Source organism: Lithobates pipiens, unplaced genomic scaffold, assembly GCF_037356315.1.
Source record: "Lithobates pipiens isolate NorthernLeopardFrog02 unplaced genomic scaffold, aLitPip1_a1.2 Scaffold_23, whole genome shotgun sequence".
In the NCBI taxonomy this organism is placed as follows: domain Eukaryota; kingdom Metazoa; phylum Chordata; class Amphibia; order Anura; family Ranidae; genus Lithobates; species Lithobates pipiens.
Window position 1 is genome coordinate 56357573 of NW_027507785.1, and position 12331 is coordinate 56369903.

The 12331-nt window shown below is 46.2% G+C and overlaps 1 protein-coding gene across 2 annotated transcripts in view; it reads left to right on the top strand.

Moving 5' to 3' along the window:
* The first annotated feature begins 715 nt into the window (after positions 1-715).
* IMPDH2 (inosine monophosphate dehydrogenase 2) overlaps positions 716-12331 on the top strand; it is a 48392-nt gene continuing 36776 nt past the window's right edge. Inside the window, exons 1-4 of one of the 2 annotated variants that reach the window (XM_077451673.1) lie at positions 716-900; positions 9682-9730; positions 11789-11890; positions 11978-12052. In XM_077451673.1, coding sequence (XP_077307799.1) covers positions 803-900; positions 9682-9730; positions 11789-11890; positions 11978-12052 — 324 coding nt within the window. In that variant the 5' untranslated portion in view covers positions 716-802. The remainder of the gene's footprint in view (positions 901-9681; positions 9731-11788; positions 11891-11977; positions 12053-12331) is intronic. The other variant, XM_077451674.1, reaches the window with a different exon arrangement.

Consider the following 12331-nt stretch of genomic DNA (forward strand, 5'->3'; position numbering starts at 1 on the left):
ATTGGACTTTTTCTGTTATTTTGTCCTATTTGTTGTTTGCTTCACAATAAAAAAAAAAAATCTTCCAAGTTGTGGGCGTGTTCTGTAAATTAAATGATGCAAATCCTCAAACAATCCATGTTATATCCAGGTTGTGAGGCCAAGGGGGGGTGAATACTTTTGCAAGGCACTATATAGGGAGCTTTTAAAGCGCCGCCTATGGATAATATCGGGTACTGCAGTCTGTCGCTGTTTCACATGCGATTTTAGGGCTGGACATGTTGGGTATCGATTTACTCGGTGCAGCTTCATCTTTTATATTATTCCAAAAATTCATTCATTTATTGCACTTTTGTGTCCTAAAATTAACTTCAGTGTATTTTTGTCTTTTCTGAACTCGCAGTAATATCCACAAAATCTTAGCTAATCTTTATCCCCCGATGTATCATTTTGGGGGTTCTTAGTCATTTTTTTAGTTAAGGAAGTTGATTTTTTTTACATGTATCTGATTAAAAAAAAGAAAAAAAATAACAATCCTGCCCCGGGTATCCGGTGTGTGTGATCCCTCCGGTACATCGGACGGATCCGGTCAATCACAGGCCGCTCTTATTGGGGGTGCTCCCCCGTAGAGCTTCGCGCCCCCGCCGGTCCCCGCTCTCCGCACACACGTGCAGCCGCAGCGGCGCGCAGGGAGATGAAGTCACCGGTGGGTGGCGCTGGTCGGTTCTTTAAATCGGAGCAGCGCCGGGCCGGCTGCCTCTTTCCAGGGAGGGGAGCGACTCCTCGTGTGCAGACCGGCCGCCTTCCCGACATCGTCTGCGGCATGGCCGACTACCTGATCAGCGGGGGGACCAGCTACGTCCCGGATGACGGGCTCACCTCACAGCAACTGTTCGGTGCCGGCGACGGACTGACCTACAAGTGAGTCCGGGGTGACCCTGACCGGCCCCTCCCCCTCCACACATGACCCCACAGTCCCTGGAGACACCCCCCCATAGATCCGGGACATGGTGTGGTCCCAGGAGACCCCCCCATAGATCCAGATCATGGTACGGTCCAAAGTGACCCCCCCCATAGATCCAGATCATGGTACGGTCCAAAGTGACCCCCCCCCCATAGATCCGGGACATGGTGTGGTCCCAGGTGATTCCCCCCCCCATAGATCCAGGACATAGTCCAGTCCCAGGTGACCCCTCCATAGATCCAGGAAATAGTCCAGTCCCAGGTGACCCCTCCATAGATCCAGGAAATAGTCCAGTCCCAGATGACCCCCTCCATAGATCCAGGACATGGTACCGTCCCAGGTGACCCCCCATAGATCCGGGACATGATATGGTCCCAGGTGATCCCCCCATAGATCCAGGTCATGGTACGGTCCAAAGTGACCCCCCCCATAGATCCAAGACATGGTACGGTCCAAAGTGACATCCCCATAGATCCAAGACATGGTACGGTCCAAAGTGACATCCCCATAGATCCAAGACATGGTACGGTCCAAAGTGACCCCCCCCCATAGATCCAAGACATGGTACGGTCCAAAGTGACCCCCCCATAGATCCAAGACATGGTACGGTCCAAAGTGACCCCCCCATAGATCCAAGACATGGTACGGTCCAAAGTGACCCCCCCATAGATCCAAGACATGGTACGGTCCAAAGTGACCCCCCATAGATCAGGACATGGTACGGTCCAAAGTGACCCCCCCCCATAGATCCAGGACATAGTCCAGTCCCAGGTGACCCCTCCATAGATCCAGAACATAGTCCAGTCCCAGGTGACCCCTCCATAGATCCAGGAAATAGTCCAGTCCCAGGTGACCCCTCCATAGATCCAGGAAATAGTCCAGTCCCAGATGACCCCCTCCATAGATCCAGGACATGGTACCGTCCCAGGTGACCCCCCATAGATCCGGGACATGATATGGTCCCAGGTGATCCCCCCCATAGATCCAGGTCATGGTACGGTCCAAAGTGACCCCCCCCATAGATCCAAGACATGGTACGGTCCAAAGTGACATCCCCATAGATCCAAGACATGGTACGGTCCAAAGTGACATCCCCATAGATCCAAGACATGGTACGGTCCAAAGTGACCCCCCCCATAGATCCAAGACATGGTACGGTCCAAAGTGACCCCCCCCATAGATCCAAGACATGGTACGGTCCAAAGTGACCCCCCCATAGATCCAAGACATGGTACGGTCCAAAGTGACCCCCCCATAGATCCAAGACATGGTACGGTCCAAAGTGACCCCCCATAGATCAGGACATGGTACGGTCCAAAGTGACCCCCCCCCCCCCATAGATCCAGGACATAGTCCAGTCCCAGGTGACCCCTCCATAGATCCAGAACATAGTCCAGTCCCAGGTGACCCCTCCATAAATCCAGGACATAGTCCAGTCCCAGGTGACCCCCCCCCCCATAAATCCAGGACATAGTCCAGTCCCAGGTGACCCCCATAAATCCAGGACATGGTATGGTCCAAAGTGACCCCCCCATAGATCCAGGCCATGGTACAGTCCCAAGTGACGACCCCCCCCATAGATCCAGGACATAGTCCAGTCCCAAGTGACCCCCCATAGATCCAGGACATGGTACGGTCCAAAGTGCCTCCCCATAGATCTAGGACATGGTACGGTCCAAAGTTACCCCCATAGATGCAAGACATGGTACGGTCCAAAGTGACCCCCCCATAGATCCAAGACATGGTACGGTCCAAAGTGACCCCCCCATAGATCCAAGACATGGTACGGTCCAAAGTGACCCCCCCCCCATAGATCCAAGACATGGTACGGTCCAAAGTGACCCCCCCATAGATCAGGACATGGCACGGTCTAAAGTGACCCCCCCCCATAGATCCAGGACATGGTAAGGTCCCAGATGACGCCCCCCATAGATCCAGGACATAGTCCAGTCCCAGGTGACCCCTCCATAAATCCAGGACATAGTCCAGTCCCAGGTGACCCCTCCATAAATCCAGGACATAGTCCAGTCCCAGGTGACCCCCATAAATCCAGAACATGGTATGGTCCAAAGTGACCCCCCCCCATAGATCCAGGCCATGGTACAGTCCCAGGTGACGACCCCCCCCCCCCCCCCCATAGATCCAGGACATAGTCCAGTCCCAGGTGACCCCCCATAGATCCAGGACATGGTACGGTCCAAAGTGCCTCCCCATAGATCTAGGACATGGTACGGTCCAAAGTTACCCCCCATAGATGCAGGACATGGTACAGTCCCAAGTGACCCCCCCTCCCCCATAGATGCAGGACATGGTACGGTCCCAGGTGACCCCCCCATAGATCCAGGACATGGTACGGTCCCAGGTGACCCCCCATAGATCCAGGCGCAGCCCCTGAATGATATTTTTGGCAGCACTTTTCGGCCGATAGCCGGCCGCTTTTAACCCCTGCTAGCGGCCGAATAAAGGGTTAAGAGTGCTCTAGGAGTGCTGTATACACCGCTTCCAATGTTGTTTCCTGTTGGTAAGTGATCGTTATCAGATGTCACATTTCCTTCCTTGTATCTCCTGTAGTTCTGCCCGATTCTCAGTTCCAGGTCCGATTTTTATTTATTTATTTTTATTTGGTGCCCATTTACACTTAAAGTAGAACTGAGGGCAATTTTTTATTTTTTTTTGGCTTGGCACAAAGTGACACCCTAATGCTGGGTATACCTTGGTACAAAAGGTGGCGTTGGACTTTAACACTAATAAAGTAACTGCCCTGCTGACCCCATAAGATGCCCTCATCGGGTAGCTGGTCCTCTGCTGCGCCCCTCTGATTTGGTGTCACTTTGCATCGGACTTTATGACTTGGCCCTGCCAATGATCACATCCCTGTCCAGTTAAAGTATCATTAGACAGGGGGGGAGGGGGGGGGTCTCAAAATGCCGCATGTCCCATCATGCCTCTGTCTGTGGGATTCATGCTTGTAACTGGCAGCCCTGAAATGCCTCATGGGACTTGTCGGATTCTTGTAGCAAAGTGAAACGAAATCAGGGAGGAGCACAGAAGAGACTTTTCTGTCTAATAAAGATATGAGATGTTTGCTCTTTGTAGCTTTTATTTTTAGATGATTAGGGGCCAATTCACAGTATGGATTGTTTGTCCCCTATGTGATTGGGGGGGGGGGGGGGGGGGGAGTTAAACAAAATAATAAATAGAATAAGTTAAATAAAAATAAATATATTTTTTTACTTGTAAAGTTACACCCAAGCACCCCCCCCCCCCCCAATGAAATAAAATGAAGACCCTCCACCCTCACATATACGCACATGTAAACGCACGCAACGGGGTGCCTACGCCTGAAAAACGTTGCTTGCGACACGTGTTGCATATCGCTGCGCATGCCGGATTGAGAGCAACAATTCTAGCACCAGACCTTCGTAGCGCCAAACTGATGACCTATGGGGGGGGGCTTTTAAAGAGTCACCTATGGAAAATTTAGGGTACTGACATGTTTGGTATCTATATACTCGGGGCAACCTCTGCTTTTATATTTTGCCCAAAACAATGGGTAATTTATTGCGTTTCCGTGCCCCCTAAAATTAACTTTTAATGTGTTTTTGTTTTTTAACGGAAACTTTGTGTTTCTCAGACGTTTGTGGAAATATGACATGACATACAAAAATTGGTACTACCGCTATTTTATTCTTCAGGGCAGGGATAGGCAATAAGCAGAACTCCAGCTGTTGCAAAACTACAAGTCCCATCATGCCTCTGCCTCTGGATGTCATGCTTGTTGCTGTCATTCTTGCTATGCCTCATGGGACTTGTAGTTCTGCAGCAGCTGGAGGTCTGCTAATTGCATATCCCTGCTCTGCTGCGCCGACTTCCTGGCGGGGCTCTGCACGTGTTCCAATGCGAACACGCCTGAACTCATTCCTAACTATTACAGCGATTGTCAGCTTCCCCAGCGGGCGCCCTCAGGTATGGGATATATGTAAATACATTGTGCCAAGCTGGCCAAGTGCGCAATAAAGATCATACTTGGGGATTCAGCTTTAACCCTTTCACTGCCACTTTTTTGCATTTCTTTGGGCAGGTTTAAAAAAAATAAATCATTTAGGCCTGATGATTACTTAAAACCCCCCAATCGTTCTATTATTCCTAACCCAGGGCTTGACAGATTTGCTTTGAATCTAGGAGCCAAAAAAAAAAAAAAAAGGTAGGAGCCATTTTTTTTTTTTTTTAACCAACAAATCTTACAGGTAGAACAAGTAACATGTTCCCGAAGGCGAAACCTTGCAAGACGAGATGGGGGGACGAGCAAGTGTCATCTCCTAAGGTCCAAGCAGCAGTCTTTGAGTTGTCCCCAGTGGGGACACATGGCAATAAAAACCTGGTGCAGATCTTCCCTTCCTATGCAGAACTAGGAAGATGCTTTAGCGCTTTCACTTTAAACGTATTCGATGCGTGGTGACACGTGTTCTCACCACCATTGGGAAGTTGGCTCCTTGGTGTCACTCATGCTCTCTCCTTGCGGAAACTAAACACCGTCTCTGGCTGTCCTTATTTAGGACTTCAGTGTGCGTTTCATGCAGTCACATTATGACAATATATGACCACCAAAATTTTCTCCCTATAGTCTTAGATTTTATTTTCATAGTAACCCCCACCCATTTCATAGCTGATATTTGTGTCTAGCTGCATCAGATAGCGGTTTACTGTCAGTTGTGACAGCTGTCAGTAGGTCCCGTTACTGTAATCGGAGACGCGGCTGAGCCGGGGGAACGCTTCCTACTGTAGAGATAATACAACTACAAAAAGGACCAATTGAATCCACAAGCCTTAAAGACCAAGTTCACCTTTTAACCACTTCCCATCCAGGCCAATTCTGACATTTCTCTCTACATGTAAAAATATTTTTTTGCTAGAAAATTACATAGAAACCCCAAACGTTGTCTATTTTATTTTTTATTTTTTGCAAAGACTCTAGAGAATACAGTGGCGGTCGTTGCAACTTTTTATCTCACACGGTATTTGCGCAGCAATTTTTCGAACACATTTTTTTGGGGGGGGAAATTTTTTGCATAATGTGATGAAGTTAAGATGAAGTTGCGCCAAGTAAAGATACCTAACATGTTACGCTTCAAAATTGCACACGCTCGTGGAATGGTGTTGAACTTCGGTGCGTAAAAATTCCCCATAGGCGATGCTTTAAATTTTTTTTACTGGTTACATGTTTTGAGTTACAGAGGAGGTCTAGGTCTAGAATTATTGCTCTCGCTCTAACGTTCGCGGAGATACCTCACGTGTGGTTTGGACACAGTTTTCATATGTGGGTAGGACTTGCGTCTGCGTGCGAGCACACGGGGACAGGGGCGCTTTCCTTTTTTTTTTGACTCTTTAAAAAAAAATATATATTTTTTTTATCACTTTTATTCCGATTACAAGGAATGTGAACATCCCTTGTAATAGGAATATGGCATGACAGGTCCTCTTTACAGTGAGCTATGAGGTCAGTAAGACCCCACATCTCACCTCTAAGCTGGGAAGCCTGAAATAATAAAAAAAAAATGAACGATCTCAGCTTCCCAGCCGAGCCACCACCATTTGTTTGAATGCAGAGGCCGGGCGTCACGTCATAACATCGCACGCGGCCTCCGAACGTTCATAGACTCCGGCGACTATCTGGTCTGCCGGAAATCTCTATGGTCACCATCTGTGGGCGGTGGATCCTGTCTCCGACTCACCGATGGAAGCAGTAAATCGGTAGAGGCACCAGAGGGCGGCAGGAGGGGGGGGGGGTGTTGTCCCCTCTCGTCACCCGTAAGAACGATCAAGTGGTGGAAGAGCCACTATGATCATTCCTTATGGTGTAGGGCAGTGATGGCGAACCTTGGCACCCCAGATGTTTTGGAACTACATTTCCCATGATGCTCATGCACTCTGCAGTGTAGTGGAGCATCATGGGAAATGTAGTTTCAAAACATCAGGAGTGCCAAGGTTCGCCATCACTGGTGTAGGGAATCATCGGCTGAAAAAGATAGCTGCATGATGTCTGTAGCTGCACCCGTCATTCAGATATACCCCCCCCCCCCCCCCCCGATGTGGCGCGGCTGAGCCCCGTGGGCACTTCAGATCCAGCCAACTCGAACTACTGCACCGGCTCCTCTCCTCGCACGCTGTACCGATCGTTGAGAGGAGAGAGCTGAACCGGACTGGTAAAGGGCTGCTGTCATTGGCCCTCTTCCCTAATTCGTGCCGGACACTTCGGGGTGTGCGACCAAGTTTGGGAGGACGTCCTCCCAGAACTAACCGACCGCGCTGTAGCTGTCATTCGGCTCTTGCTTTGTTGGCACGTGGTTAAATGAATGGTGCGGCTGTGTGGGCGGAGCCCTCTGCATGGCCCTGCTTTTCAAAAGAAATTGTAAAAAATGCAGCAAAATGCGTGTCGAATCGCGCCGCACAGACATCGCACCTGATGTGCACAGGAATGTGGTGTTTACATCCCACAAGTGGTGACCCCCCCCCCGGAATTAGGGACCAGATGAAGGTGAGATGTTTAGTTTGCAGACTTGATGATCCGGGATCATGAAGGAGGACCTATCAGCCGAGGCTCCGGTGTTTTCTCACACTCAGAAATCTGGTTGTTTGGACGGCGGCCGGGGTCTGATCTGGTTATTGATCAACCAATGTTCTCCAATCTGGTCTGTGCAGTGAAGGTCGTTCGTTGTGAAATGTCTGGCGTGTAATCTGAACCTTTGACACTCAGAGTTGTGTAGTGTGGCGGCGCGGAGGTGACGTCGCCTTTACTACAGAATGTTTCCTGTGTAAATGTAGCCGGGAAGGATTACAACCGTACAACCGGAGATTTATTTATTTTTTCACACTAGTGGAAGTGGAACATAAACTCCGCAGCGCAACTGATTAGCCTCTTGTGCTGCTTCTCTTCCCCAGTCTGGCTCTGCTGTAAAGGGGTTGCAAGGGGGGCTTATACCAGGTCATATTCAGGTACCTGCACTACTTGTGTATATATAAAATAACGTAGGTCATGTTCTAGTGCTGCAGGAGCCTTTTTTGAGAAACACTGTTCAGTGGAACGGGCTGCCCTTCACTCCAAAAAATGCACCAAAATATCTCCTGGATCCCGTTTTTTTTTTTTTTGTGTTTTTTTTTAATTTATTTATTTTAGTGTTTTGTTTTGGCAGACCTTTGTGCATTTTTAGACAGCTCTTTTATACACCCCCCCTTTTCTTTTCTTTTTTTAAGCACGTTTGTACAAACAAATGGGCACTGCCTCCACCTATAACTGGCCTTCGCTGCAGGGGGCATGTGGAAGGGCAACGCATGTAAAACAAGACCAAAGAAATATCCCAGCTCAACTTACCTACCAGCCTGCAACCAACAGAATTATACTGTCTGACTATAAAAACAGGGGTTTAGTTTGCGTACATTTGCAAATACGTGCAAAAGCTGCAAAACCACCTTAAAGTGATTGTAAATGTTTTTTTTTTTGTTTTTTTGTAAAATAACAAACATAGTTAATTTGGAAAGATTTCCCCAAGGAGTTTTGTATTGCAGTAAAAAATACAAAAGTAGATTAAAGTATAAATTTATTGAAAAAAGCCCCATACAAAGACATTGATTATATTAAAACCACGAGCTCTGTAGGTGAGGCAATTACACCAAATTACATTTCAATTGCGGTGCAGCAACCCCTTTCTCACCATTAGTATCGCCTTCCATTCTTCAACAAACATGTTATACTTGCCTGCCCTATGCAAGGGTTTTGCACAGAGCGGCCTGCTCCTCCTCTTCTGGGGGCTGCTCCTGGCTGCTCCTCCTCTTCTGGGGGCTGATCCTGGCTGCTCCTCCTCTTCTGGGGGCTGCTCCTGGCTGCTCCTCCTCTTCTGGGGGCACTCCTCTTCTGGGGGCGCTCCTGGCTGCTCCTCTTCTGGCTCCTCCTTCTGGGGGCGCTCCTGGATCCTCCTCTTCTGGGGGCTGCTCCTCTTATGGCTCCTCCTTCTGGGGGTGCTGAGAGGTGCCACCCGCCACTCTCCCGTGCCCTCCACTGCTTACCAGAGCCGTCGGTATCGGCGGAGGCGATCGGGTCCTTTCAAGTCCTTGGTATGAAGACGAGTGAGGCTAAGATGGCCCCCACCCGTCTCCATACCATAGGAGGGCGGAAGCGACGTCAAAACATCACTTCCGCCCATACCTCTTAAAGGCACATTTTTTTTCAATGTCATTTTTTCAAATGACAATTTTATTTTTTATTTTTTTTATTATAATTTTTTTTTTTTTTTTTTTTTTTTTTTTTTTGCATTTTAGTCCAAATATGAGATCTTAGGACTTTTTGACCCCAGATCTCATATTTAATGTATTCATGAATAGGGCGCTGAATTAATTGCTGGCTTTTACGTCTGTCTGGCTTTCAGCTCAGCGCAACTTCATCTATTTTATTTTACCAAAAAACTGCCTATTACTTTGTGTTTGTGCGCACAAGTGTATTTTATTTTATTTTTTCCATTTTCCATTAAAATTTGCTTTTGCGCAAATTTTGTGCGACATAAAAAATTGCAGCAACCACCATTTTGTTCTCCAGGGCCTCTGCTTACAGAAAATATATAATGTTTGAAGTTATTTTCTAGCAAAAAATTTGCTGATTTAAACATGTGAAAAATTAGAAAATTGCCCCGGGTGGCAAACAGTTAAGGAAATTCTGATATTAATTGTACTGTTTTCCCCATTTCCAGTGACTTCCTCATTCTCCCCGGGTACATCGACTTCACATCTGATCAAGTGGTGAGCATTGATGGTTTTCATTAAATATTGATCTGTTTAATTTTGTGTTATTGGCCAAATGAGTCTGGAGAGAAGCTGCCTGCGGGGTGCTTATAAGAAGATTAAAGTAGTCTTAACCACTTGCCATCCTCCCTATAGCAATTTTACTGCTATAGGGTGGCTCTCCTGTCCAGAATCGCGTGTATATATGTGATTCTGCACTTCCGCCTGCAGGGGGCTCTTGTGACTATTCACAGCAGAAGCCGATCTGCAGGTGCCGGGCACTGGATAACCTCTGGCATTTCGCCCATCATTTGTAATACACACAGAACTATGTAAACAAGGCAGAGTTCCGACAGGGGAAAGGATGGATTTTGTGTTCCTGCAGGGACTAGAATCCATTACTTCTGTTGGTGAAAGCACAAAAACACTGACTAGGCACGTGTTGTTTAACCCCTTCCCAGCCAGTGTCATTAGTACAGTGACCATGCATATTATTGACACTGATCACTGTATTAATGGCATTGGTGATTTCAGTGGCAATTAGTTCCCCCCCCAGTGTCAGTTAGTGTCAAGTTTCCCACCACAATATCGCCGTCCTGCTAGAATTTGCTGATTGCCACCACTACTAGTATAACAAAATAAAATAAATAATACTTCCAGTATATACACCATAGTTTGCAGACCCTATAACTTTCACGCAAACCAATATACACTTTTTATTTTTTTATTCTTTAATCAAAGACATGCAGCAGAATACATTTTGGGCAAAATGTATTTAGATTTTTTATTTTTTTTTATTTTTTTTTTTATTTATTTTTTTGGGATGTTTTATAGCATATAGTAAAATAAATACATTTTATATATATATATATATACACACACACATATATATATACATACAGGGGTTGATATTATAAATAATATTTTATACTTTTTTTTTTTTTTTTTCGGTCTTTTTTTGTATTATAGAATAAAATAACACCAAAATAAAGTTCTGTTGTGTGAAAAAAATATATATAAATATTGGATACAGCGCTGCATGGCTGCGCGAAAAGCCAGTTAAAGTCCTGCAATGCCACATAGCGAAAAAAAATGGCCTGGTCATTAAGGGGATTAAAACTGGTTATAGAGTACACTTTTGCTGAGAAAAAAACATAAAATTGATGTCCCTTTTTTTCCCCACAAATAGAGCTTTTTTTTTTTTTTTTTTTTTTTTTGGTGGTATTTGATTACCTCCTGTGGTTTTTTTATTTTTTGCGCCATAAACAAAACAAAAGTGACAATTTTGAAAAAAAAAAAACACTATTTTTTACTTTCTGCTATAAAACCTATCCAAAAAAAATAAATAAAAATGTCTTCATCCGTTTAGGCCAATATGTAATCTGCTACCTATTTTTGGTAAAAAAATGAAATAAAATCCCAATAAGCATATATTGATTGGTTTGCGCAAAAGTTATATTATCTACAAACTACGGGATATATTTATGGAATTTTTGTATTTTTTTTTTTTTTTTACTAGTAATGACTGCGATTTTTAGTAGGATTACGGCAGACGAATCTGACACAAAGTGACACTTTTTGAGGACCATGGACACTAATACAGTGATCAATGCTAAAAAGAAATGCACTGTCACTGTACAAATGACACTGGCAGGGAAGGGGTTTACATCAGGGGCAATCAGAGTGTTAAATGTGTCCCTAGGGGTTTTTTTTTAACTGGGGGAGGGGGGTGCTTTGACAGGGAAAACCGAGATCCGTGTTTAGCAGAAACACACGATCTTCATTTTCTCCTGGCAGAACGGCGGTCTGCCTTGTTTACATAGGCAGACGGCCGCTCTGCCTCTCCTCAGAATGATCGGGGGGGGGTGCGTGTGCCCCAGATCCCATGCATGAAATGGTGTACAGGTAGGTGATTTTGCGCAGGAGGGCCAAATGATATCTGTGTGGGGCGGTCCAGAAGTGGTTAAAAAAAATTGTTCACTTTTTTTTAAATCATTTTTAGTATTAAGACTTTTTGGTGTCATCGGTGACCACCTAAGTCCATTGTAATAACTGATCCCTCCTGTGCTCTGGTAGGACCTCACCTCGGCTCTCACCAAGAAGATCACATTGAAGACCCCTCTTGTCTCCTCCCCCATGGACACCGTAACGGAAGCCAACATGGCCATCGCAATGGCGGTAAGAAGAGCAAATCCCTTCTTCTTCTTCTTGGGGCCATTGTCCCTCTGCATCTGGTTAATGACATCACTTTTCTTTGTATTTTAGCTGACTGGTGGGATCGGCATTGTCCATCACAACTGTACGCCGGAGTTCCAGGCCAACGAAGTGCGAAAAGTAAAGGTGAGCGTCCGACTTTGTGTGGCCAGTAGATGCGGCCCGGGGCCGACTGTCAGTTTCTGTTTACAACCTAATGTGTCCTTTAGGGTTGTCACCCTTCCAGTTCTGACTTGTTCTGCTTTATGGAAAGTTTCCTTAATTACTAAGCACACAGGCTGGACTTGATGGACTTGTCTTTTTTTTTATTTATTTTTTTTATTTTTTTTTACGTAACCTTCTTATGCAGGGTCCAGTCTGGTCAAAGTGGACCCCCTCCCCCCACCACTGTGCCCCAGTCCACAA